We start from the raw sequence: 27,739 nt of genomic DNA on the forward strand, positions 1-27,739 counted from the left end.
AGGGGACACGGGTTCGTGCCCCGGTCCGGGAAGATCCCACATGCCGCGGAGCGGCTGGGCCCGTGAGCCATGGCCGCTGAGCCTGCGCGTCCGGAGTCTGTGCTCCGCAACGGGAGAGGCCACAACAGGGAGAGGCCCGCGTACCGCAAAAAAAAAAAAAAAAAAAAAAAAAAGTTATTTAGTAAGTTGCTTTTGTAAAAATAATTTGGAGTCCCAATGGATGGCATCTGATAGACATCAACTAAAAATACAGAACCTGCTGTTGTATAATGTTTATGTGGGTTGTGGCCACTTCAAATAGTGATTTTCAGTGACTAGAGGTTTATAGTAGGATTTTTAGAGGCACTGGTATTATATTTGATTCTAAGGTACAATTTTAATAAAGATAGTTTTTGAAGTACTTGGTTTATAAAGCAATTCGGGCAACATGAATTGCTTTTAAGTATACAACCATTAACTGTCCAAGCTGTCAATAAGTAGATTGAAGCTTAGATAATTAGAACCATCCCCATTGTCTAGGTGTACCCAACATTGACCTTAATCACGATGACCATGTTGTCACCAAACTTAAGAGGAAATAAGTAAAAGTAGAGGAGAGGGAAATTGGATATGCATAAAAGTAATAAAAGGTGAGCTATAATTCAGGGCTTTAAAGAAACAGTGTCTTTTTGCCATGCTAAGAGACTCTCTACTTAAGTTCTAATTGTCATGTTTCCCTATATTTAACAAAATGCATGATTTCAGCAAAAAAAAAAAAAAAGAAAAAAAAGAACTTTTAAATGTCTCTGTGTCTCAATTTTCATGATGAAGTTAGGCCAGAACATTTAATTACTTGATGAGATTGCCATATGAAAGCTAGAAAATATCCTTCTACCCACAAGCCAGCGATAATAATTGTTGATTCTATTTATTATATATGCTTGAATAAAAATAAAGGGGGAAAGGATGCCAAATTGGGCAAGTAAAAAAAGAACAGGCAAGAGTGCGTGTGTGTGAGTGTGTATGTGTAACATTTTGACAGTACTTAATTCACATAAGCATTTTATTACTTCAGATGTTTAACATTTCTTCCCTTTTCTCAATTTGCATATGACATTCAGGCAAATGATCATTTTCTGTGAACACCGCCCAGATTTTGGCTGGAGTGGCTATGGTTATGCTTTGGCCCTTTTTGTCGTAGTCTTCTTGCAAACTCTGATCCTTCAGCAGTACCAACGTTTTAACATGCTCACTTCAGCAAAAATTAAGACAGCTGTAATTGGACTGATCTACAAGAAGGTAAAAGATTGAAGAAATTCCCAATTTCTAAATGAACTGTATCCTTATGTGCTTTAAAATAAGGGATCTGGAAAAATAGAAGTGTATATTAAAAAGTTCTAGTGTGTCCTGTGAATATACATTTATTTTGCTATGAAAGAACTTTAACTCATCAATATTGGTTGCATTAATTTCTTTATAGGGTCCTCTTTCTATAGTCCCTGAAACTTCTAGTCAACTCTAATCCATGAAATTAAATGATGTTCTTTGTCCACTGTTACATCACTTAACTCCTCCTCAGAAAATGAATGAAATTGAATGTTTTATCGTTGTCTATATTTATGTATCAATAAAATTTCTTTCCATGATCATTTTCCATCTACATAGTACCTTTTTTTTTTTTTTGTGGTACGCGGGCCTCTCACTGCTGTGGCCTCTCCCGTTGCGGAGCACAGGCTCCGGACACACAGGCTCAGTGGCCATGGCTCACGGGCCCAGCCGCTCCGCGGCATGTGGGATCTTCCCGGACCGGGGCACGAACCCGTGTCCCCTGCATCGGCAGGCGGATTCTCAACCACTGCGCCACCAGGGAAGCCCTACATAGTACCTTTTACTTCCTGTGCTCGCTCTGTCTTTTCATGCAACAAAGCCATCCTTCACTATACAGTCGTTACCTATTTCTCCTTGAGTCTAAGCCCTTTCCCACCCAACCCCAAAACCTAGCTGATCCTTATACCTAGCATGACCCTAAAGTTTAATTTGGCCTTTCTTGAAAATACAATTTTAAATACCACCTCTTTACCATTCAGAGCCTTTTATTTACATGATAGTTATAAACAATTAAAGAGTTTCCTCCCTCCCGTAGCTATCACTGAGTTATTAAATCAACAGGTATATTTTGCCTTCTTAGTCTGTACTCCTCTATAAATTGTGGGCTCTTCAGATTTGGAACAGGAACTTTTTAACCTGTTGTACCATTATCATCTAAGAGAGTGGCTTTTACACATTTTTATTAAAGTTGGAAGACTGAGTAAAAGAATAAATGAGCCATTGCCTTCAAGAAACTGGGGAGAACTATTAGCATACATAATAAATGTATAAATAAATAAATAAATAAATAATATGAGATCAGATAAGCAGGAAATCTTCAATGTGTGTGGGCAGTTATGGAAGGTTTCATATAGAAAGGAGACTTGAAACAGTCTTTGGGAAAGCTGTAGGATTTGTGTAAGTGGAAGGAAATATAATTTGGGTTGACCTGGGCATGAAGTGTTACAGACCATTTGGCCATATTAGGCCAGAATGGAGGCATAGAGTGACTTTAGAGACTCTGCAATGACCCAAGCTCAATTGAGCCATGAAATACTGAACTTGAAGTAGAGTTAGCTCTGTATAACGTAGCCCAGATACAGGGTCAGAGAGGCTGCCCCAGTTGTAATTTTAATGGCTGTAAATTCTGAGAATTTACAGAATCCAAATATAGAGAAAAGATTGATCAAAGAGTCTAGGAATCAGTTTAAATGCTAACATTGTTTTCAATATATGATTTATATGGAACAGGACTTCATTCATTGATTAAAGCATTGGAGTTTAGGTATAGGATTTGGGTGCATTTACAAGCATAAAAGAATAGATTGCGGTAGAAATTGGAGCAAACTGTCCTAAATAAAAAGGAAGATCAAGTGATATGGGTGAGTCCATTATAAGGGCAAAAAGACCCTGGAGATAATGTAAGAGGGAACAGAGTCTACAGGAGTGAGACTGTATGCGTCCTTAGAGAATGTTTAATAACAAAGGGCACTCAAAGATCAAAGGAATACAGTAATGAAGCTGGTTCAGTGGATCCTGCAGTAGGGATTAAGATTTAATTCTAACTCCATCAAACAAACAGCAGAAGACATTAGTAGTGACCTGTAGTGCTCGAATGCTCTGGGACAGCCCATGCAGGTGGTACAAATATAAGGCAGTCTTTCTTCTGAACCTCTTATCCTATATCCACTATTCAGAGAAACTAACTGGGGTTGCTAAATTTCCCTTCTCCTATACAGATTTTAGGATTCTGATTTTTGTCATATTTAGATAACTTCAATATCCTAAATGGCTCTCATAGTGGCACCAGATGACCCATGTTCATCTGACATTGGCCCTCTTCGTCAGGGATTTGTCGTTACACTGGGGTAAAGCTGGTCTCACACCTTTTTCTTGGTGAGGAAGGGAGGTGTTTGAAAGCTCTTGTCCTGTATGCATCCACATGACTGCTGCTACTTTGGAGTAAAGTTCAGGGAACATCATTTTTTACGGTTTGTGGGGAAGAACACAGGCCTCCTTCCACTTGATCACTTCACGAGTCTTCGGGTCTTAAAACTCAGATTTTGTTACCCCTTAGCTCTCAGTTGCAGGCTCCATGGGAATTCTTGAGAACGAAGAAACAAGATATGGTTCAAAAGCAGCATCAGTTAGTCCTGGGCTTAATGTGGGCAGTCTGAGGGCATTCTTCCATCAAATACCACCCAATAGGAGTTTCTGTGATTTTTAAAATATTCTATATCCACATTGTCCAGTATGGTAGCCATTAGTCATATACAGCTGTTGAACCCTTGAAACTGAAACGTGGCTAGTAAGAGTACGGAAGTAGATTTTTAATTTCAATTAAATTTAAGTTTAATAACCGTGTCTAGACTGTCTACATTTGTGGCTTAATTGTGGCAAGTATATAATATAAAGAAAACTGATAAAATTCTGTTTCCATTCTTTAAAATAGATATACTTAAGTGCGGTCAGAAGGAGGAGAGAGAAAGAAAATCCTGGCATACTTTTTTTGCATCCAAAAGAACTGAAGAAAAATGAATTCTCATAGATTTATGAGGATCCACCTTTATGAATACCATGACTCATTAGAAGTATGGCAACCACTGGGATAGAAATGTTTAGGGCCCAGCAAGTTCTAAATTATATGATGCCTATGACTTACAGCTAGGATGGTCAGGAAAAATAGTTCAGGAAATAAAGATATGAATCAGGGCCGTGGCAATGAGTCCAGAAAGGAACAAATACATGAGGGAGAATGTGAAATTGTAAAACAAATTTCATCATCATCAGATGAAATGAACCATTAGTGAATTGAGCTCAGTGATAAAAAAGATATTTCCAGTCCGTAAAAAGGGTTTTTGAGGTTGGAAGCCATATCTGGTTTACCTGGGTCTTCTTAGAGCATAATTCAATCAATGAAATGAATGAAGTTTCCAAAAGTGATGAGTCACATTGTTGTGTTACAGATCCTCCTGAGTGGGTCCCCAACAAGGGTCCCTTCTGTCCAGTGTCCTTCAAGCCAACCAAGTTTGGGTTAGGAGCAAAGGAAAGCTTTATTCTCTGATAAGATAACAGAGATATGGGAGCTTGCTCTAGAGCAGGGGTCCACAATCCACCCCCCCCACCCCGCCGCATTGCACAATAGGAGGTGAGTGGCGGGTGAGCGAGTGAAGCTTCATCCTCTAATCCCCGTTGCTAGCATTAGGCCTGAACGATTCCCCACCCGGCCCCCCGGACCCCCAGTCCGTGGAAAAATTTTCTTCCAGGAAACCAGTCCTTGGGGACCGCTGCTCTACAGCACAGGGCTCTCGCGACAGGCTGGCAGGGAGGGGAGGGGGCGGGGTTCTTGCTGGGTGGTTGCAGCTGTGCGCTCAGGCTCCTGATCAAGGTGCCAGGCACATCTCTGCTCGCGGCCTGCTGCTGCCATCTTGGATTAAGTGTCATGCGTGGCTACTGCACCCCGACACCGAGCTTCGGTGTAGGCTCAGCCGTTTCCTTTCTCAGGACGAACTCTGGTCTGAAGAGCCGGGTGCGAGGCCTCTGCACACTGCCCCCCGAGAGCAAGTGAGACTAGACTAAGCACCCAGGAAAAGGGAAAAAAAAAAAAAAGGTTAGACTTTATTGTATTACCCAGTTCCCTTAGAATTGGTAATGGGTTTTGCCAGTGACAGTTGTGCTTTGTGTGTTTTCCAAAAGGAGGGTATTTATTTGATTCCTTGGATAATTTGATGATTTTGAATTACTCAGTCTTTTAGTATTTTCATAAATACTAAGTGTAGTTTACCTTTTCCTTCTAGAAAAGTAGGAGAAAAGAGTTCATATTTGTTTATAATAGTAAGTTGGGGGTGGGTGCTATTAGAGATCAATGGATCTCTCTTAAAAAATGCTATAGTCTTAATGAAATGAGAATAACTGTTCTTGGATTTCCATTGTTTTACTTGGCCACTTTAAATGGTCAATAACCTATTACGGGAGTTTACAAAGCTACATTTGGAGGAGGCATGGATAGAAGCCTAACTATTGTTGTGATTAGTATTTTTTTCCTTTTTTCCTCTTATGGGAGCAGTATTTATTCTGTTTTATCATCAGCACCACTGTGCCCCTTAGAAGGCAGTAGCAGAAATGTAAAGGATTCAACACTGCAGTAGCCATAGAGCTTAGGGGGATCCTGACACCTTGTGAACCTCCCAGGCCTGTGCATCTCCTCTGGCGGCCCCATGACCTCCCACACGCACTGAGCCCCTCGGCTTTAAGCTAGGGAATGTTAGAAGTGTTCCACTGAAGGCCCTGCCTACTTTTTTTCCAGATGGGCTTTTCCTCTGGCTTTGTATTAGTCATTTATTGAATAAATAGATCTTGAGTGCCTCCTGTATACCATTTACTTTTGTTAGATCCAGCTCTCAATCCTGTCTTTTTTTAAATCAACGTGGTGGAAATTCTTTAGAACTTTTGTCATATGAATGGACTTTTGCCTCTTTTCCAGTTTAAATATAAACTTCCACTATTTTTACAGTTTTTTTTTTTTACAGTTTTTTTTTTTTTTATGTTTTTCACTGGGGATTTTAAATGAGTGGGAAATTAAATAAATGAATTTCTAATATCAACCTTTGTAAGAAGATACCAGTAATTAACCTTAGGGATATTGAATTCAATATAATATTAAATAACATACACAGAGGGAAAGTGAGAATTAGGCTTCGGAAGAAAAGAAAAGATGTATTTCCAACTGGTCCATGAAGGCTTTTGAATACTCTTATCTCTCTAAATCCCCATGGCCCTTCTTACCAATTGTTATGCTTATAATCAGCCTGTGTGTACCACGTTTGTGTAGGAGGGGAGTGGACTGCACAATTAGATTATAATCTCTTTAAGAATTAGGACTGTATCATTTAAAAATTAGCATTCATTAGATATTCATTGATTCACTTGTGTACTTTGTATTGATAAAAGTTAGATGGTTTAACATTATACGCCAGTAAATAGAGAGGAAGCTCAGTGCTAGAAATCTAGAATTGATTTCTTTTGCAGTTTTTCAATTCCACAAATCGTAAAGGGTTCTAGGTGAATGTATTTCCTTGGGAATCCAACTGTTACTCTCTACCAATACATAATAAATTTTAAAACTATGTAATTTGATCAATAATTGTTTTTTCTTCATCTAAAAACATAGCTCTTGATATTATATATCTGATGCATAAGTAATCATGCATATTTGTCTAAATATATTACAAGTTTTTATTTTTAGTTAAAAGTTACCATTGTTTGACTGTAAAGATACCTCATGATCTACAGAACTCTGAGTATTTTGCTTCTCTTTTTCCAGGCCCTGCTTTTATCTAATGTTTCTAGAAAAAAGTTTTCCACTGGGGAAATTATTAACTTGATGTCAGCAGATGCCCAGCAGCTCATGGACTTGACCGCAAACATCAATCTCCTTTGGTCAGCTCCTTTTCAAATCCTGATGGCCATATCATCCCTTTGGCAAGAGCTGGGTCCAGCAGTGTTAGCAGGGGTGGCAGTCCTTGTGTTTGTTGTCCCAGTGAATGCTTTAGTTGCACATAGAATGAAAAAGCTGAAGGTAAGAATATGATCGCCTCAAGTTACATGTGTCCAACAGTACTTATTACTTTAATACATTCAGGTGCTGAAAATGTATCCCTTCTTTTATATTTTTCTGAATTTTTCAAATAATTACCAAAAGGATTAGGCTTTAAAGATGAGAAATAGAAAATAACATATGATTATAAAATAATTACGAATTACTAAACACACTAGTATTTAGAATAACAGGTTGTTCGGTGAATGCTTTTAAACTAATTTTTAAAAAATATTCTGGATTTTAAATAATTGTAAGTCAAATTTTTAGGAATGGACTTATCATTTTCAGGACCTTAATCTAGAGCCCGAAGACATCCAGAGAGACTCCAATATTATATACAAATATTCCAAACAGAAAATATGCTTTAATCATACAAGCAATATTAAGGATATTAACTTGTAAATGTGTACTTTGTTAGATATACAAATACTTATTATTATATATAAAAGAATTGTGGCAGTATTATTGGAGGAAACCCTTAAGAAGCAATACCTAAACAATAATAAGTATAAAATAATATAAATATTAAGCATTTGAATAAACATATAATACTTATGTAATGTTTGCAGAAAAACCAGTATTTGAAAATATACATTTTAATCACTCTAATTTCCAAAGTACTAATAACACTCAAGAGAGTACACTTAAAATATAGAAACCTTTTTATTTATATATATATATATATATATATATATATATATAATTGATAGAGTTTAGGGAATTTTATCCCATTTTAATAGAATATGGATATTATTTTATCATTCCATTCTGAATAACTATTATATTTTCTACTCTTTTGGAAAATGTACATCTTGTTTTTAATCCTACTGCTGGCTACTTTTAAGTTCATAATGTCTATTTGTAACTATTTTCTAACATTATCAACAGAATAATATTGCATGAACATTATAAGATGGTTTTATATAAAATATTATATAAAATAGAGGAAATACATTGTACTTTTAAAAATAGCTATGGTCATGTCAATTAAAGTATTAGCAACTCTCGTCAAATATACTTTCATTTTCTTTCCTTTACATAGAAAAGCCAAACGAAGAACAAAGACAAACAGATAAAACTGCTCAATGAAATCTTACATGGAATTAAGGTAACATAAAAAGAGCATGCCTTTAATTTAACTATTTAGAATATAGCAATGAGTTAAACAATAAATGAATTTTTTAGCATTCTCAATATCAAAGTAATGATATAAGTATAATTTTTGAGGGAGTATTTTAGATTTCAGATGTATAGGAATTCTTAGTGTTGAAATAACATTTAAATAAAGCCAAATAAAATGCAGGGTTGTTTTTTTTTTTGATTCTAAACCAACAACTAAACACAAATATCCCAAACGATACAAAATATTACTTGTTTCAGGGGTAGAAGAGATGGGATGAAGCAGGGCAGAGTGACAATACCATTGTCATCAGTGTGAAGGCAGATTTATACGGGGTTCTTTTACTCAGAATAGAAATGATCATACAAATGCTATTCTATGAAAGGTGTGTTACAGACTGTTTGTTCCCTAGAAAAGCTACCCCCACTCCACACCACTAACATTTTCTCTGTGATAAAATGAGTGAAACCATGTGAACTTTTGTATAGAGATCTTCCTGAATTTACAACAGGGCTATACTCTGATAAACCCATCATAAGCTGAAAATATCCTTAAGTCGAAAATGCATTTAATACACCTAACATACCGAATATCATAGCTTAGCCTAGCCTAGCCTAAACATGCTCAGATCACTTACATTAGACTACAGTTGGGCAAAATCATCTAACACAGAGCCCATTTTATAATAAAGTGTTGAAAAGTTAATTAATTTATTGAATACTGTACTGAAATTAAAAAATAGAATGGTAGGGCTTCCCTGGTGGCGCAGTGGTTGAGAATCCGCCTGCCGATGCAGGGGACGCGGGTTCGTGCCCCGGTCTGGGAAGATCCCACATGCCGCGGAGCGGCTGGGCCCGTGAGCCATGGCCGCTGAGCCTGCGCGTCCGGAGCCTGTGCTCCGCAAGGGAGAGGCCACAACAGTGAGGCCCGCGTACCACACACACACAAAAAAAATAGAATGGTAGTATGGTTACAGAATGGTTGCAAGTGCATTGGTTGTTTACCCTCTGGACTGTGTGACTGCCCAGCATCATGACAGAGTATTATACCACATATTACTAACCCGGGAAAAGATCAAATCCAAAATTGGAGGTGCAGTTTCCACTGAATGAGCATTGCTTTTGCACCATCCTACAGTTGAAAAATCCTAAAGTGAATCATTGTAAATTGGAGACCTTCGTATATAATTTCAAATCCTATTGCACTTGGATTATAGCTTACCAGATTTTTCTAAAGCACAATATTTGCAGAGTTCACATGGAATTTCCTTCTAACATTTAAAACTGCATAGGACGTTCCCTCTGTCTGGTGCCTCTATCATTATAGACACAGAATAAACCCATTATATGTACCCATTGATTCACCTTAGAATGAATAAATGACATACTGTATTGTGCTGTGTAGAATTTTTACAAAAATATAAATTACTGAAGTGAAAGACATTGTTAGATTGAAGATACCTTGAAAGGAGGCTAATATCCATTTAATCATCTGAACTTTAGAATAGCAATAAGTAATTCTGAAATTTAACTCAGGTTATTCATTAAGGTCACACATCCCCAAAGTATATGATCCAGATGCATCTTGCACCTCTTGGTGGGTTGAGAGCCCCTGCATCCATTAGAAAGTAGAGTGATGTATGTTCATAGGTTTTAAGTATTGATATTCATAAAAGGAAATTTGTATTATCAGTAGGACTAGGACAGTGTAGATAAAATAAAAGAAAATTTCCTCAAGATCTAAGCAAAGTTCAAGATTTAAAATAGCAGTCCCAGGAGTAAATACACTAGAATATTGGTAGAGGTCCAAGTGGCAATCAATTAGTATAGTTTAAAGGTGTGAGCAGTTTGCATCTTTGGAGTCTGAAAACAGGTGTCATAGAGCCTCTATTTGATAATGATAATATATTAGCATGTATTGAATATTTTCTATGTGTCATGCACTATGCCTATCACTTTATATCTGTTTCCTCATATAATTCTTATAAACCTCAAGAAAAAGATTTCTCATCTTCATTTTACAAATAAGGAAACAAAGTATCTGAGCAGGTAAGGGTCATGTCTAAGTTCACAGAGCTGGTGAGAGATTATTAGGGATCTCCAGAGAAGCAGGACTAATAGGACAGATGGATAGATAGATAGATAGATAGATAGATAAAGATTTATTTTAAGGAATTGGCTTATGATTATGGGGGCTGGCAAGTGTGAAATCTGTTGAGCAGCCTGGAAATTCCAACAGGAGTTGATGTTGCCATCTTGAGTCTGGAGGCAGAATTCCTTCCTTCTCAGGGAACGTCAGTTTTTTCTCTTAACGTCTTCAACTGATTGGATGAGGCCAACCCATTTAATGGAGGGTAATCTGCTTTATTTAAAGTCTGATGATTTAAATGTTAATCAGATCTAAAAATTACCTTCACAGCAGCATCTAGACTGGTGTTTAATCAAAGAACTGGGCAACATAATGTAGCCAAATTAACACATAAAATTAATCATCACAAAGAGATGAGCTGGAATTTGAATGTAGGTCTATCTCACTCTAAAACATATGTGGTGAGCCATTGTATAATTCTGCTTCTGCATATTTTCCATTCTCAGAAAATAGTTTACAATCTCAGAACACCAGTAACCTTTCAGAAAATGGCTTGAAGTCCCAAGACATCAGTTTTCAAGAAATTGGGAGACCAAGGAGAGAAGCTTAGATATTAAGAAGTGGGAAGAGAACAGAACTGAGAGTTGGACCAGCAGGAAAATTGACAGGAGTAAGCTAGATAGAAACTGCTGTGGAGCTCATGCCAGGAACTGGGATGTTGCCAAAGTCTGGCTCAAGAATAAGCTACTGGTGGGTAAGAGAGACATAAGCCTGGGGAAATGGTGATTTCCTCCCCCAACCCACCCCAGAAAAACACAATTCAAGGAAGTGTTTTGACTCAATTGAAAACAGGAGAAATTTTCTTTACTTTATAGGCTACATCTTTTTTTTTACCTACACAATTATGTGAGTGTGTGTATGTGTTATAGTGTGTGTATTTGTATGTGTGCATGTTTTTATTCCTTCTATGATATTGATTGTCAAATAGTCATTGTCTGACTTCTTCACAGATCCTTAAACTTTATGCATGGGAACCCTCCTATAAAAAGAAGATTATTGAAATTCGAGAACAGGAATTGGAAGTTCAAAAATCAGCTGGGTATCTTGCTGTATTTTCTATGCTGACTTTAACTTGCATTCCATTCTTTGTGAGTGTGTGTATTATTTCGTGTTTTGATTTTCAAATTTGATTTGCAGATTCACCTTCAAATTACCTGGAATTAAGGTGTCCAAAGTGAAATCTTCTTTATCTGAAATTAAATTTTAAAAATATGCAGTCATTAACCTATGGAGATAAGAGAATGAAAGTTTTAAAGAAGGGGAAAATTTTTTTGGTGCATTCTCATTGGTCTGTATTTTTTATATATAATAAGATTTTACATCTTTGTAAATTTCTTATAGATTGAACATATGCCATCCTCATTCTTAAAAAATATAACCTGTATTTCAGAGTTCCATTTCAGCTCTAAAATTTTTTGATTTTCATGATTAATCCTTTTTAAGCAAGACCCAAAGTCACACTACATAGAGTTGGGAAGGGAAGTTATCTAAACATTTATTGAGTATTTCTACTGTTTACCAGACAAGTTATATGCATTGCTTTATTTCATTCTTGAAATAATAAGGCATTACTTTTCTCATTTCACAAAAGGAAATGGAAATATTGATAGTTTGGAAACATCCTCAAAGTTATAGAATTAGTATTTGTAGGTGAATTGTTATGAACTGAGGTCATCCTCCTTCTGTCACTTCATACAAATATTGGGAATCTCATGCTATTTAAAGAGTGTAAATTGCCTTGAAATATGAAGCAGCAGCTGAAAGCCAAAGGATAAGAAAACTACATATATCTGAAGCATCAATTTTAACCAAAGTTACCACTCTCAGTGGTGATGGGGTCAGGGAACATTCTATATGTCTCCCCTGTTGTTAATTTAAAATATTATTATTTTTTATTCAAACAAACATGTGGGTATTATGAAAGTAAAAGCAATATTTACATTTGGAATACTTCAGTAGAAATGTCCAAGAAACATTTGTTTAAGACAGTCCTATGTACATGATAGTCAATACATTCTCATGCATAAATGAACTTTTCTGCCTTTTCTAAATGAAACTTACACGAGTAAATATAAATCTTATCAGTCGTGACTTATTTATGCCTTCCTCAGTTAATACTAAGACACAGAGAAAGTACAATTATTGAATATGAGACAGAAGGTATGCACACGTCACTGAAAAAAATTTACATAAAAATTCTTCACTTTGAAAAAAGATGAACTACTGTATGTTTTAAATGGGAATAATTACTCTAGTGAAAATACGATATGTCAAAGAAGGGAGCTAGACCACATGTTCATAGGATGTCATTATCTAAGATACACAATTGTATGATCTGTACTAAACATTGATTTCATATCCTTCTGCAGTAGTACTGAATAGTACTGAATTTTGGTAAACAGCAACAATAAAGGTTATTAAAATTTTCTTTCCTAATTTTGAGTCCCTAACTCATAATTGAATAATTGAAGATAATAACATATCTCTATTTTTAAGGTATCCCTGGCAACATTTGGTGTCTATTTCTTACTGGACGAAGGCAACATTTTAACAGCCACTAAAGTGTTCACATCTATGTCTTTGTTTAATATTTTGAGGCTTCCTCTGTTTGATTTACCAATGGTGATCTCAGCTGTGGTCCAGGTACATCCAAAGTATCCTTAAACTGAGAATCATTTCTCTACTGAAATCTATGGTTTTGCATATTTCATTTCTTTGTTTTTTTTAAAAAAAATTTCACTTTTGTAGTTGTTTTACACTGCTTTCAAAATTAATCTCCCCGAATTAATGAGCAATAGAGAACATTATAGAATGGAAGGAATTATGTCTTCTTTGCCTGTGCTTCTCTTCTATAAAAATGACTTTTAAGCGTCTTTTCAGTAGAAAGTCAATTGACTTTCTTTTCAAGTCAATTGAAAATGACTTTTCAATATGTAATACTGTTTTCCTTGCTAAGTGTTAGTTTCTTTTATTTACCTTTTTAAAATTTGGTGTTTGACACTATGCCATTAAAGGGTTCATTTTCTGTTTTCAGTTGAAAAATTTTTAACTAGGTGCTTTGCACAGAGCTGGATCTGAATTTTCCCAGGGTTCAGCAGCATTTCATCTGTACTGAATGAATAAACCAGTAAGAAAAGTGCATTGATAATATCAGTCTCCCAGCAAACCTTGTATGAGGTATCTGGTTCAGCCTGCTTTTATTGTAATCTCCAATTGCTAGAGGCTCTTTACACGCTATAATGAGTAGAAGGCGGCTAAAACCACAAGGAATCCAAAGAACTGAGTTCCTTCATCCCTTTGCCCTGAGATTTTCTCAGTTAAAGTTTTTTTGATAAAAAAAACTTTTGATGGGGGAATCCCCATCAAATCCTTTTCAAGTCTGGGTTCATAAACAAAGTGAATCTTTGCTTATTGGAACCAACTCTGTGATCTAAGAACTTTTCCTTTTAATTTTTAAATTATTTAAATGAAGAGTAACATACTTCTGCAGTAAATACCAATTAAGCTATTTTTGTTACATAATGTCATTTTTATGTTATTTTACTAATAATGACCAACAGAGGGCATAGAAGTACTATTGTTGTAATGCTTTTAACACTTGTTTCACAGCATACTTCTCTTAAAGAAAATGTCATTCTTAGAGTTAACAGTTTTGTTTTGCTTTTGAAATTAGAATCTAGCTAAAGATCTGGTATGGCAAAGTGTTTTCCAACTCCTAGTGGTATGCTACTACTGTCACTAAGCAAATAAGGAGAACAATTGTCAAAAAAAAAAGAAAAGAGAAGAAAAAGAACCAGCTCTGCATACTGATAGGACACACTTGGTAAACAAAACCACAGCCCAATTACATGTTATCCATTAGCAATAGACATTTCCTAGCATAAAGTGAATAAAAATATACTAGAGGTTTCATGCAAGTCAGTTTCAGGGGGAAAAATGATTGTATTTATCATAATTGTGGCTAAACATTTTACAGGTATTTTACTATAACTAAATGTTACTATTGCCAAAACAATCATTTTATTTATGCTCAGAAGCAGAATTCATTCAACCATCCTGAAGTTGCATTTAAAAACTAACTTTTCTATAATTATTAGTTAATCAGTTATTATGTCTTTACTAGAATGTTAAGGAGGAATTTTGGTTTCTTCTTCTCATGCTTTCCTGCATATATGATATTTGTTTTGATCTTTGATCCTTGAAACTGTTCTTTTTCTTTATGGATGGACTTATTTATAAACATTAAAACAATGCAAACTATGCTTGCTGAATATTTTTATCAATATCTTCAATTTGCATCAAAAAATTTTAATCATACTGTAAATCACAATAAATGCTTTTCAGTTTAACTTGTGCTTGAAAACCAAAAAATTTCATTTGCATTTATTTTGATAGACAAGAATATCATTGGTTCGTTTGGAAGACTTTCTCAACACTGAGGACTTTCATCCTCGAAGTATAGAAACAAAGTACATAGGAGGTCAGCAGTTCCTCTTTGTATTCAATATTTATTTGACTTCTAGGCTGAAGACAATTGATTCTAAGATACATTTGTATTTATTTTTTCTTCCTAGATCATGCCATTGGTTTTACAAATGCTTCCTTTTCCTGGGATAAAACAGGGATTCCAATATTAAAAGAGTAAGTCATGGTTTGGGGAAAATTAAAAACAAAAAAAATTTAGCATTGAATTCTATAATGTTCCATGTTTTTATTTTTTAGAGTTTTTAAGCAGAAGATGAATCTATTGGAATTTACAAGATTTTTTTTTAAACCTCTCACTGCACATTTCATTTTTATGGTTGTTTCACTCTCTTTTTTCCCTTCTCATTTCCTCTATTTCCTCTGCAGCATTTGTTGTTGCATTTTAGAAGTTTGGGTGTTTTGTAGAATAATGTAAGACAATGTGAATAGCAGCAATTTCAGGGATGATACCCAGTGCAGTGATACAGTGACTTGTCTAGGAATATACATTAAAAACAATTATAACAAGAACTTCTTATGTCATCTCTCTCCTTTTCTTGTCATGCAGCTTAAACATAAAGATTCCAGAAGGAGCTTTAGTGGCTGTTATAGGGCAAGTTGGGTCTGGAAAATCATCTCTGCTTTCTGCCGTTCTAGGGGAAATGGAGAAACTTAAAGGAGTAGTCCAAAGAAAGGTAAAGTCAACAATGCATTCTTCTCAGATTTCCTAGTGTAATAGGCTACAGCCAGCACATCATTAGTGCCAATAAGAATTTATAAAATTGAATTGGAAATGCAAATATTTAATGAGCATTTCTAGTTTGAAACAAACATTTAAATTTCCACAGAAATTGATTAACTATGGATGGCTTAGTAAGAGCATTCTGTCCTCCAAATACTTCAGCAAATCATTTAGGGATGCTTATGGCAATTGTTTGATGATATTAACTAAATTGCAACCAATTATAGAGAAACGGATGTGATTTATAATGTAATTTGATTAGGTTTCTAATTATCATTCACTGCAGTGTTTTCTAAGTAATTATGGCCGTTCCATTTCTAAGAAATCTTGTAGTTGCTCATGAGAAGGATCTTTGACCTAGAAAAACCTCAGGAAAATAATAATATTAATAGCTTACATTTAAATTTAAGCCTTTGGACTAAGGAGAGGTCTACTCCCAGCCATTTGTTTTATTCTTAAAGGTCAGTAGGACTAAGAGTTCAAGAAGTTCTTCATCAGCTTTTTCTTCTTTGAAATACTAGACTATCTAATAAGTTCTTCCTTAGACCTAACTAACTCTTAGTAAAATACTGCCTATTCGCTCCTCTCACATCTGACAAGATGGAGAAGCTCTATGGATCTGAAACCAGTGTCTTCACAATTTTGCTCTCGAGGAAAAAGCAACTCCAAATCTTTTTATTTTTTGTTCATAAAGTATCTTTCCTCATGTCTTTATATCTTTCCTGACTCCAGTTCTTTAGTGATTATTTATTTCTCTCTCAGCATTGCTTTTTTTTTAGTTTGGAATCAATTATGATTTTTAGGACTTTTTCTGATAAGATTACACTTAATGAATACCACTACTTTTTAACTTTAAGTACACTATCTTTGTCTCCTTATGCTCTTCCTAATGATTACAATCAGCCATTTGTCTATTGATCAAGATGACTATAACTTTTCCTAGGCCAGTAAGTATCCTTTAAAAATATAATGCTTGTCATGTTGAGTTTATTATCGTTCAGTTTCTTTGGCTAATTTCACAAAGCAATTATTGAGCATGTACTATGTGCCTAGCACTTAGTACCAGGGAAATAAACATGAATGGGATATGCTACTCTTCTTACAGAGTTCATAGTCTAGTGAGGGAGATCCTAAGATCAATTACAACAAGCATTTAAATTAGATTTTTTAAATGAAACAGTATAAAAACAACAAATTCTGCTTTAAAGAGAAAAATAATCAGAAAGTAGGTAGTCTTTTATTTAATCTTGAAAAATAATTAGGAGTTTATCAAGATAAAAACAATATCAATTCTAGGTTTCACCTGATGCATAAATGGTAATAATAAGCTTGAAAGGCTAAGCAGTAGATTGAATAAGATAATGTGCAAAGACCTAGACTAGTTCTTGGCATAGTCAGCTGGCTCCCTATGAATTTTTATGGTTATTGTTATCTTCATTATGATTGTTGAGGTACTCATGGTAAGATTTAAAGATTATTTCTGATACCTTTGAGAATTCGTAATTAAGAAAGTGTTCATGGTGATAATAGAAACTATAACATTGCTATTACTAATCATAAAGCAGAGGACACACTTTGTTTATGTTAAACTAAGGTTGTCAAAGAGAAACAATACATATTTTTTTTCAGAGGTATATAACGTGTTTTAATTCTCTCGGAAGAATTTCTCTTTAATGGCTTGTTTTTCTTTCTTTTTAAGATTTGATGAAAGTTCATAATAATGCAATTGACAAGGAAATTTAGTTATTTCTGAGATATACATTTTAAAGTAATAACTAGAATTATGACTTATAACATTATACCAGAACATATAAGATTTTTAGAAATTTCATGTCTGAAACATTTATATTAACATATTTCCATACAAATAACCCAAAGAAAATTTAGTATCAGTTGTTTGTTTTTGTTTGTTTGTTTTTTTATACTGCAGGTTCTTATTAGTCATCAATTTTATACACCTCAGTGTATACATGTCAAACCCAATCGCCCAATTCAGCACACCCCCACTCCCACCCCCCCACGGCATTCCCACCTTGGTGTCCATATGTTTGTTCTCTATATCTGTGTCTCAACTTCTGCCCTGCAAACCGGTTCATCTGTACCTTTTCTAGGTTCTACATACATGCGTTAATATACAATATTTGTTTTAAAGGGAAACAATATTATCTGTCTGTATAATTGGCCACATTGTTCCTTAGGAAGCTTGTTGGTCTGGATCAGTGGAGGATTTGAGGTACCACATTCTGAATTATTTCTGAAAACATTTTTAATCCTAAATATATGTGTCATCCTTATTATATCTAATTTAGTAGTAATATCATAATGATGGCGTGGCCAACTTAACATTTAGTATTTATAAGGTGATCTTGTTTACATCTTTCTGTTTCTCAAGGTTTCACATGAGCACTTTTTTGAGGCATATCATTCCAATGTTCAAATTCTAAGATCCCCTATTCTCAATTTCTAAGGCTTACATCAGACATCATTCATGCAGAGTATCCAATATTCAGTATTCTTTGATAAAACATCAGAGGTAAAACATTAGCAAAACTTCTATTGTAGTTTTATTATTAAGAATGAAATGGGGCTTCCCTGGTGGCGCAGTGGTTGGGGGTCCGCCTGCCAATGCAGGGGACACGGGTTCGTGCCCCGGTCCGGGAGGGTCCCGCATGCTGCGGGGAGGCTGGGCCCGTGAGCCGTGACCACTGGGCCTGTGCTTCCGGAGCCTGTGCTCCGCGACGGGAGAGGCCACCAACAGTGTGAGGCCCGCATACCGGGGAAAAAAAAAAAAAAAAAAAAAGAATGAAATGAAACAAAAACATTTTCATTTGTATGTGAGATGCAAATGATAATTATAATGATAATAAAAGGAAAAATTTACATCTCTGTGAAAATTGATCAACTTTTTAATCAGCTGCTGTCATACCAGAACATCAAGTCCACACCTCTCAATGTAGTATTTAGTTCCAGTTTTATATTATATACCACTTTTCCCTGTTCCGCAATCTTTTCTCCTATGTTCTTCACCCTCTGTTCCCCTTATCTTGACTAATGTATATCAAGTATTCAGAACTTCTATCACCCGAGAACAGATTTAATATGCTATTCTAGTCAAAGGTTATTCACTAAATGAGGCAAATCAAGAGCAATTACTTTTGTGTTCAAGATCAAGTCAGATCAGAATTATATTGTTTTGGCTCAAAAGCCATTCTATGTCTTACATGCTCAACAAGGAGGAATTAAAAGTTAATCTTTGATCTTCAAACTAGTTGGTAGAAATCAAAAGACTGGTAGTTGCACAAGGTCTATGTCAGAAAGTACTTTAAATGTGTGGTATTGTTACAGAGTGCATAATATTCAAAATACTCAAATCAGTGTTTGGATAGAGTCCATGGGGCAGATTAAAATGTGAGTCTCTAGTTCAAATACTGGGAGTCCTTTGGAAGACAAGGGCTAGTTAAAAGGATATTTTATGTAGCAGAGTCATATTCAAGACTAATGTCAAGACATAAAATTATCAAAAAATGTATTTAAGAGCAGTGAGTATGTGGAAGAGAGAGGTGTGCTGCCCAGACCCCCCCTTCTAGGAAGGGCTTGCCACCCAGCCTTGGGAGTACATATAGCACATCAGCACCCTCATGCTGGCCTCCTGGGGTCCCACTCTGAAAGGCCAGGCCAGTTCAGCCTAACAGAGAACGACTCTGATGGGTGATGCACCTCCATAGCTCTCTGGAGGGTTGACCAAAGCTTTGTTGGATCTGGATTGCTGTGTGACTTCCTGCTCTACCCAATCCTCCTTCTTCCTTTTCTTTCCTAAGAATTGATCCCAAATAAACAACTTGCACCCCAAATTCAATATTTTGGGCTGAATTGTGTTCCCCCCAAATTTGTATGTTGAAGTCCTAACCCACAGTACCTGAGAATGTGACTGTATTTGGAGATAAGGTCTTTAAGTAGGTAATAAGTTAAAATAAGGTCAGTAGGGTGGGCCCTAATCCAGTATGGCTGATATCTCTATGAGAAGAAGAAATTAGGACACACACACAAAGGGAAGGCCATGTGAAGACTCAGGAGAAGAAAGCCATCTACAAGCTAAGGAGACAGGCCTCAAGAGAAGCCAACCCTGCCAACACCTGATCTCACACTTGTGAGAAAAGAAATTTCTGTTGTTTAAGCAACCCAGTTCATGGTACCTTGTTAGGGTAGGTAGAGCTGACTAATAAACTCAGTGTCTGCTTCCAGAAAATCCCACCAGACAGGTAATTTTGATAGAAGCTAGAGTGAAAGTAAATAAAAGGCACAAAGTAACTCATTTGAAGGGGCCTCTAATAAAAATACATAAGATTAAAACAGGATATAAGATTAAAATGTAAATAGAATATGCTTACATTTAAGAAATAACCTAAATATTTTAAAATTCAATTTAAAGAAAGCAAAACCATGGACTAAATATGTTCCTTTAATGTGGTGCATGCAAGTTCTCCTTTTCCCTTGTTAAGAGTATTTCTTTTATTTATTTCTTTTTTAGGGCTCTGTGGCTTATGTTTCCCAGCAGGCTTGGATTCAGAATTGCATTTTGCAAGAAAACATTCTCTTTGGCTCTGTCATGCAGAAGCAGCTTTATGAGCGAGTTTTGGAAGCCTGTGCTCTCCTTCCCGATTTGGAGCAGTTACCAAATGGAGATCAAACTGAGATTGGAGAAAGAGTAAGGAAAATATATTTTATCTTATGCAGGAATAACATTCCATTCAGCTGTGCTAATAAAATATTTATAGCCTTTTTACTGAAGTCTTGAAGAGCTATACAACTATAATTTTAAAAAGTCATTGTAGAATTCCTATGAAAGAGATGGCCATATTAAGGACAAATAATTATTTATTATTGACTATTTGGAAAATAGATTAAAAATCAGCAGGAAATTCTGTTGTTAGTATCCAAATGGGGGAATGAAAGCCCACCAAGTGGATCATCAATGCTTTGCCTTAGTTGCTGGCATAATGCTGTTCACTATCTAATGAGGGAATAATAGTTTTGTTTCTTCCTGAAGCTCTTGTGCACAAAGTCAAGCCTAGGACAGTAGCAACAGAGTCCCAGTCTCCAGTGGTGGCACCAAGGCCAGGTTCCAACGAGGCTCTGAGATGATGCTGTCATGAATGTACCAGGTCCATATTTACACATTCCTGCTTAAGAGGAACTTGTTTCCCAGGCATCATATTCTTTGTTCTATATTATTTTCGTCGCATTAATGAATAGACATTATGCTGCCCAGTGTTTGGGAGTTAAAAATAAAACAAAACAAAACAAGATATCATGAGCCAAAGTATGAAGGCCAAGAGATGATCCCCAACCCATGACTAAAATCTCCACTAATTAAACATGAATGCAAAAGCAGCCTCTGCCTACGATTCATGTGTACTATGAGGATAAGTAAATAATCCTGAGTGCTTTGAATTTCTGAGAAGAGAGTTAGCATAACATCGTTAGGCATTTTTACCCCAGCTTCAAGTTATTTAATTGTCTTGTTATATAAATTGAAAACTATAGAACAAAACTCTAGAAGGGAAATATTTAAAATCGAGGGTGTACATTTTGCTGTACATCTGAAACTGACACAACATTGTAAATCAACTATATTTCAATAAAAATTTAAAAAATAAAATCTAGGATGAGGCAAGTTTTACCTTTAACTAGACTTACACTGGTTTTGTTCATAGCCTGTTACTTTGCAGATGTATTTTCTCAAAGTGTTAAACTGATTTAATTTTTTTGCAACCTCTGTGTTTTTTCTGGCTTCTTCACTATCCCTTGGCGAAATAGCACCATAGCTAGAATTATGCAGAAATGTGACTTCTTTTTCAAACTTGTTAATACATATCGAACATTATGCTGATAAAGCCAATCTCTAATAAAATGAAATAGCTAAGTATGTAACTAAAAAATTAAAGTGGGAAAAATTCAAAATGTGAAGTATAGATTTAATATAGTCATTAAATGTTATTGCCACTTATAATTTCTGCCTTTTATATTTTTAAATTAAATTTCTCCCAATCTGATGATGTACTTTAAAATAAACATATAATTGAATATTTCAAAAAGAAATCTGTTTATGAGACAACCAGGACAATGAATGTAGAATTTTCCTCACTTTTATTCATCTTTTTCTTTGGCATTCTTCCAGTGAACACAAATAGTTATTAATCTATTATATGCCCTTATTCTGCAATGGGGTATACAAGGGTGAGTAAAAGAGCTATCAATCACCCAGTCTTCAAGGGACTGCAATCAACTGGATCTCTGCCAATGATATTATCAGTTGTCTTTACCAATATTTATTTGGACACTATGTGCTGGGAATGCAAGGATAAACTAGGCAGGAGCTCATAGGAGAGTGAGACACTGACATGGGTATTGTCATTTCTAGCAATGGGTGAGTAAACGGGACACTGCAAGACAAGAAAGGAGGGAATGAATCAATTTAGTTGGAACTCTGGGTAGAAGATTGATTTCAAGGAGGACTTAGAGTATCTTTTGAGTTGAAAAGGGAGGATATGGGCATCCAAACAGAGTGTATAGGCTCTTCCCAGATATGAAAAGACAGGCTAGTCTGCTTGTAGGTCACAGTCACTTGAGAAGGCAGCATTGGGTGAGTGGTTGAAAGATGAGTTAATACCACAATATAAGTATCTTAGGCTTCTACTAAGGAATTTGCTGATGCTCATGGATGATCTGAAGAGAGAGATATGGACGTACAAGATTTTTAAGCAAGATGATAACATAATTACAAGATATGTGAGGACAAGTCAGAGGATGGATTGGTGAGAGGAGTGATTGGGTGATAATAGCTAATGTTGATTTTGTCTGTATTTGGTATTGGCTTTGTCCTAAATATTCTACACTCAGTAAATGCGCATGACAAACCTGTGAGTTGGGGCTGTTATAATCACATACACACACACACACACATACATGTATCATATTACTTTGTATATATTTTATATATACAAAGTATATATAAAATATATATATATATACTGTCTATATATATACAAATATATATATTTGTTTTTTTTTTTTCACTCCTGGCTCCCCTGCTAAAATGTGAACTCCTCATGACAGAGGCTCGGTTTCATTTATCTTTAAATCCCAAGTGCTAGCACAGCATCCAGAATATAGGAGATATTTGTTGAATAGTAGGAGGATGAGAAAGGCAAAGAAGCAATGACATTTTACAATTATAGGGCACTGGCTAAGTTCTGTGCTGCATGGAGAGCTTTTAAACCAGATCTGTAAACACTAAATATAAAATAAATCAAGTAAATTGGGCCTGGCCCCATAATTCTCCATACATGGCTGTACATGTCGACTTTAATTCTCACATAGAGTGATGTATATTCCTTATTCTTGCTTCTTAGTGTTATTCTTTTGCCAACAAGACTTGTACTAATCTTTCTACAGAAGAAAATAGGACATGTTGATTGCTGCTTTGGTAATTTAGCTATTATTCTCAGTGTCCTATGTGTCAATTTAAAAGTGATCACCAGTGTCAGTACCCGGCTGGCAGCCAAAAGTTTTCTTTAATGTTCCACAGGCACAACTTTTCAGAGTTAGGGAACCGGAAATTCTTTTCTCCATAGCTGTTAGTATCTACTTTTGAAAGCAGGCAATTAAGAGAAAGCAGATGTATCTGTTAATTTGCACAAATTAGTGGTACTAGGAAATAGAGGCTTTGGGAATTTTAGGATAAAGAAAGGTTGGAGTGTTAACCCTGAATTATTACCTATCCCTTCTACAGAAGAGAATTTGGACATAACTCTATGTGCTTTGAGATTTACACATTTTTCCTCTGGTTTTGTTTTGTTCTTTTTTCTCCTGCTTCATTTTCAGGGTGTGAATATAAGTGGGGGTCAGAGGCATCGAGTCAGTCTGGCCAGAGCTGTCTATAGTGGGGCTGACATCTACCTCCTGGATGATCCCTTGTCTGCAGTTGATGTTCATGTTGGAAAGCAACTTTTTGAAAAAGTGATTGGGTCCTCTGGCATGTTGAAAAACAAGGTAGCCATAGCATCACTTATGCTTTAGTGAGGGAAGGAGAGGATACTCTATGTAGCATTGTGCCCCAAATTCTAATATTTTGTTTATTTGTTGAAGCAGAGTAGTTAAATTTCACATAAAGAATGAGATGTTATATTGCTCTTTTACAGACACACTTTAATGAATGTTTTAAAATTTTTTACAAGTTTACTCTGACCACAACTTATGTGATTATTACCGCATTGACTAATACCATATTCGAAGGTGGTTTACATGCCGAAATGAGTTGTTTTTAGCTTAGGTGACTTTTTTTGAAAGGTGGTATTTCGATGCATAGCACTTTTATAAAAAACAGTATTACTTTATTATTTATTACTTAAAATGTGGTATTATTAATCTAGCATTCATAACAATTCAATTGTTTTGTGAAGGAACCAAGAAGAAAGGAATTAATATTTACCAAGTGCATACTATGTTTGACCCTAAATTAGTTCATTTAGTTCTTATAGCAAGTCTCTGAGATAGGCATTATCATTATTCCTGTTTTATACATGAAGAAACTCAGGGCTTATAATGACTTGATGTAGTTTGCTTAATTTAAGAGCCACAGAGATTTTTAAAAGCTTGTCTGACCACAAAACCATACTCATCGATTCACAATACGTGTTTACAGACTTATTAATATAGAGAATTCTGGAAAAATTAAATAAATGTATAAAATAATAAAATAAATATTTAAGTAAAGAATAGACAAATGTCTTTACTTATTGAAATGAAACCAAGATAAATCTTCTCATTCAATTTTATGTATGTGCATACAATAATATGGAAAGATTTAAAAATAAAGACTTGAATCAAACATGTTTTTGTAATGCTCCAGGACCTTAGAAAAAGGAAGCAAGAATGACAGTTATAAGATTGTTTTTAATTTGCTGTAAATTTGATTCATTTTTAATGAATGAAGAATACCTGAACTAATGGGTTAAAAACATTTGCTGACTTCTTTCTTTTTTTTTTTTTGTCTAGCAGTGTATCATCATTCATTGTGAAATATATTTAAAGACAAAAAATAATCATTGCAGCTCTCTTTAAAATGGCTTATTTTTGCCATCTTTTGTAACCCAGGGAATAAAATACTCTTTTGCAGACTCGAATTTTAGTGACACACAACCTCACACTTCTACCCCTGATGGATCTTATTGTTGTAATGGAAAGTGGCAGGGTAGCACAAATGGGAACATACCAGGAACTTCTGTCTAAAACCAAATATCTCACGAATTTGCTTCAGGCCTTCAGTGAACAAGAAAAAGGTGAGGACACAGTGAAAAATAAACCTAAGATACAGTGTGCTTACCTATTTTGAAAGCCCATTAATTGCCTGATTTCTTACTATGCATTTTTTTTCATTCATGCTACTTAAGTCAGGAACTGGGTGTCTTCCTTTCTCTAGAAAAGAAACAAATACGTTGGGACACATCAGCTAAAAATCAACCTTGTTTATGATTTTTAAGCAAAATGTTATGCCCCAGGGTCAGTTTGTTCATTTATGAAATAAGATATTAGATGATTTATAAGCTCTATTGCAGGTTTAGAATATAATGGGTCTAAACATTCTACTTTCTTTGAAATTAAATCCATGTCAAATAAATAATAATTATTTAAAACATACTATTGCATGTTGTGGGAGAGAAACAAAAGAAAAGAAAATCTGAAGAATGACAAAGGAGAATGATATTTGTCTAACTTTTACAAAATAACAACTGAGTTTATTTACTACTAATTTTTGTTACTATAGTCCTAGTATTTTAAATTAAGATTCATAGACATTTGTGTAAATGAAGTGGTATGATCTTTATCTAATTAGGACATAAGGATGTTTGAAATCTAGTATTAGTTTAATATTCCAGAGATCAGTCATTTTCCAGCTCTGAAGTTGGATGTACCATTATCTTTTTCCAGCTGTAGATGTTTTCTCATGTGTACCACCATCATGATCCTTGTTCTATACCTTTCCAGAACACCGCTGAGAAATGGCTGTAAAACCAGTGAACTATTTCAGAATTGCAAGCTAAAAGAAGACATATAGAGTTATTCTTATATTTCCTACATGCACTGGTATCTATTCATTCACTTTACACTTTACCTGATATAAAAGTCGGAAAGATATGAAACCAGTTTATAACAAGATCAGTGCAATTTAGTATTTTAATGCCATGAAATCAAAAAGCAGAGCCATTTTGCTGATGTGTTTCTCTAAGCTAATACACATTAGGTATGCACTACTATTGTTTAAATCCTTGTTTATACTCCTTTCTCAAATTTAAATCTTCTATATGTAGATACATTCAGAAATACCTGATCCATTGTCAGGTGGCTGTGATCATTCTTAATAAAAGAAGCACCTTGTCTTTTCTTAATGGCTAGCAGTTTTGGAAATGAGCCCTTGCCTATTTGGTCAGGCTAAGTAATAATTGATATTTAGTGTGTAGGAAAGATATGTCTATGAGTGTCTCGGAGGGCTGCAATGAGGATGTGGTCTGTCATTTTCTCTATCCCCAGCACTTAGGTAGCCTCAGGTTAGGCAAATAACAGGTACTCAGTAGCTGTTTGTTAAACAGATGAATCTACCTCCATTTTTTCTACCAAAAATATGTCTCCTCAGAGTGAAGGGATGATTTGTAATGCTACGAGCCAGGATATATTTTTTGCTATTTATTTTAAAGGCAACATGAAATATAACTTGTATTATTTTGGAAAATATAGCTCTGAAAGCAGGCAATGTGTACGTTCACTATTTAATCTACCATAAAATATGGAACACAATTTTGAAAGTTGTGGAATTTGCTCTTGTTTAAGTCTCCAGTTTTGGAAACAAATATCATACCTCCCTCCATTGATATATCTTATGTACACCAGTCCTCTGTGGTAACAAGTGGAAAACATTCTTGACGTTGAGCTGACATTAATAGATGTTACTATCTCAGCAACAGAAATACGACAGATTTAGGAAAATGTAAATTGAACTTTCTTCTAATCACTTCAGTATTGTGTCTTTTCTGTTAAAATTCAGAAAGGTGGTAAGTAGAGATCATTTTTGTGCTAGAAATAGAATATGTTTTTTACAATGAATATTTCTGGGATTTTGATTTATTTGGATGCTGAGTAAAATATATATAAAGTCTTTTAAAAAGCAGGCATAAAATTACTCATGTTAATACTGGATAGATAGATATTTGTAAAAGGTCAGCCATATATATTGTAATTGTATTAGTGACCACACAGAGCAGAACAAAAATAGATTAACAGATATAAAATTGATATAAAACATCCCCCAGACAACAACTTCAAACCTGGTTACATTTAGTCACATTCCTGCAGTATTGCCCTTAGACCTGGGCCAATTTGACCCAGTCCTGTACTACGTCTCCGCTCTGGCTTCCCTGGCTGGCTCTCTGGCCAAGGCCTAGGGGTTGTGCCCATCGGGGGTCCTCTTCCCATCCTCCCACTCCTTGACCTCTCCAGGTACTTGGAGTCCCAGAGTTCTCGGCCCATATATGACATAAATTTGCTCCAAGGACCTGGGCTCTCATTCTTTAGTTCTACCCCCTTAAGGGTTGACTGCTCTACTGGCATTCACTACTCCTTGGATAAAGGATTTTATTTTCTTAGAGGAGGGTTGGCAGAGTCTGGACATGTAGCTGAGGCAGCCACAGACATGGTGAGGGGTGGAGCTGGGGTGGGAGAAAACCCAGCAAGGACCTTGACCACATCACCCGGGGCTGCCGCATTCCCCAGAGGAGCTCGCAGGGCTCCAAACACTGTCACCTGGACTTTGCCTTCCAGGTGGTTGGGAAGGTGTATGTGTTAGTGTAAGCGATAGAACTTATTTACCAGTCTGTTAGTTCCATCTATAACTATCAGATACTTAGAAGTATGGTATGTGGGCCTTCATTTATACTCTTGCCCCAGTTACCACAAATGTTAGGCACAGGACTGTCCCTGTGGGGAATTTCTTTCTCTTCTTTGCATAAGCAGTGAATAAAAATCAACTTATGTCTGAGAACATTTT

General features: G+C 35.5%; 1 protein-coding gene across 10 annotated transcripts in view; it reads left to right on the forward strand.

Annotated features, from left to right (window-relative positions):
- Positions 1 to 27,739, forward strand: part of LOC131757806 (ATP-binding cassette sub-family C member 2-like) — a 78,258-nt gene that overhangs the window by 17,246 nt on the left and 33,273 nt on the right. For 6 of the 10 annotated variants that reach the window (XM_067034923.1, XM_067034918.1, XM_067034921.1 and 3 more), the window contains 11 exons: positions 1,101 to 1,278; positions 6,890 to 7,144; positions 8,208 to 8,273; positions 11,384 to 11,521; positions 12,930 to 13,076; positions 14,829 to 14,913; positions 15,008 to 15,074; positions 15,466 to 15,592; positions 20,168 to 20,344; positions 23,524 to 23,691; positions 24,818 to 24,980. In XM_067034923.1, coding sequence (XP_066891024.1) covers positions 1,101 to 1,278; positions 6,890 to 7,144; positions 8,208 to 8,273; positions 11,384 to 11,521; positions 12,930 to 13,076; positions 14,829 to 14,913; positions 15,008 to 15,074; positions 15,466 to 15,592; positions 20,168 to 20,344; positions 23,524 to 23,691; positions 24,818 to 24,980 — 1,571 coding nt within the window. Of the gene's footprint in view, positions 1 to 1,100; positions 1,279 to 6,889; positions 7,145 to 8,207; positions 8,274 to 11,383; positions 11,522 to 11,570; positions 11,599 to 12,929; positions 13,077 to 14,828; positions 14,914 to 15,007; positions 15,075 to 15,465; positions 15,593 to 20,167; positions 20,345 to 23,523; positions 23,692 to 24,817; positions 24,981 to 27,739 lie in introns of all 10 variants that reach the window. The other 4 variants (XM_059065633.2, XM_067034919.1, XM_067034922.1 and 1 more) reach the window with 3 other exon arrangements.

This window comes from Kogia breviceps, chromosome 5 (assembly GCF_026419965.1).
Source record: "Kogia breviceps isolate mKogBre1 chromosome 5, mKogBre1 haplotype 1, whole genome shotgun sequence".
NCBI lineage: Eukaryota > Metazoa > Chordata > Mammalia > Artiodactyla > Physeteridae > Kogia > Kogia breviceps.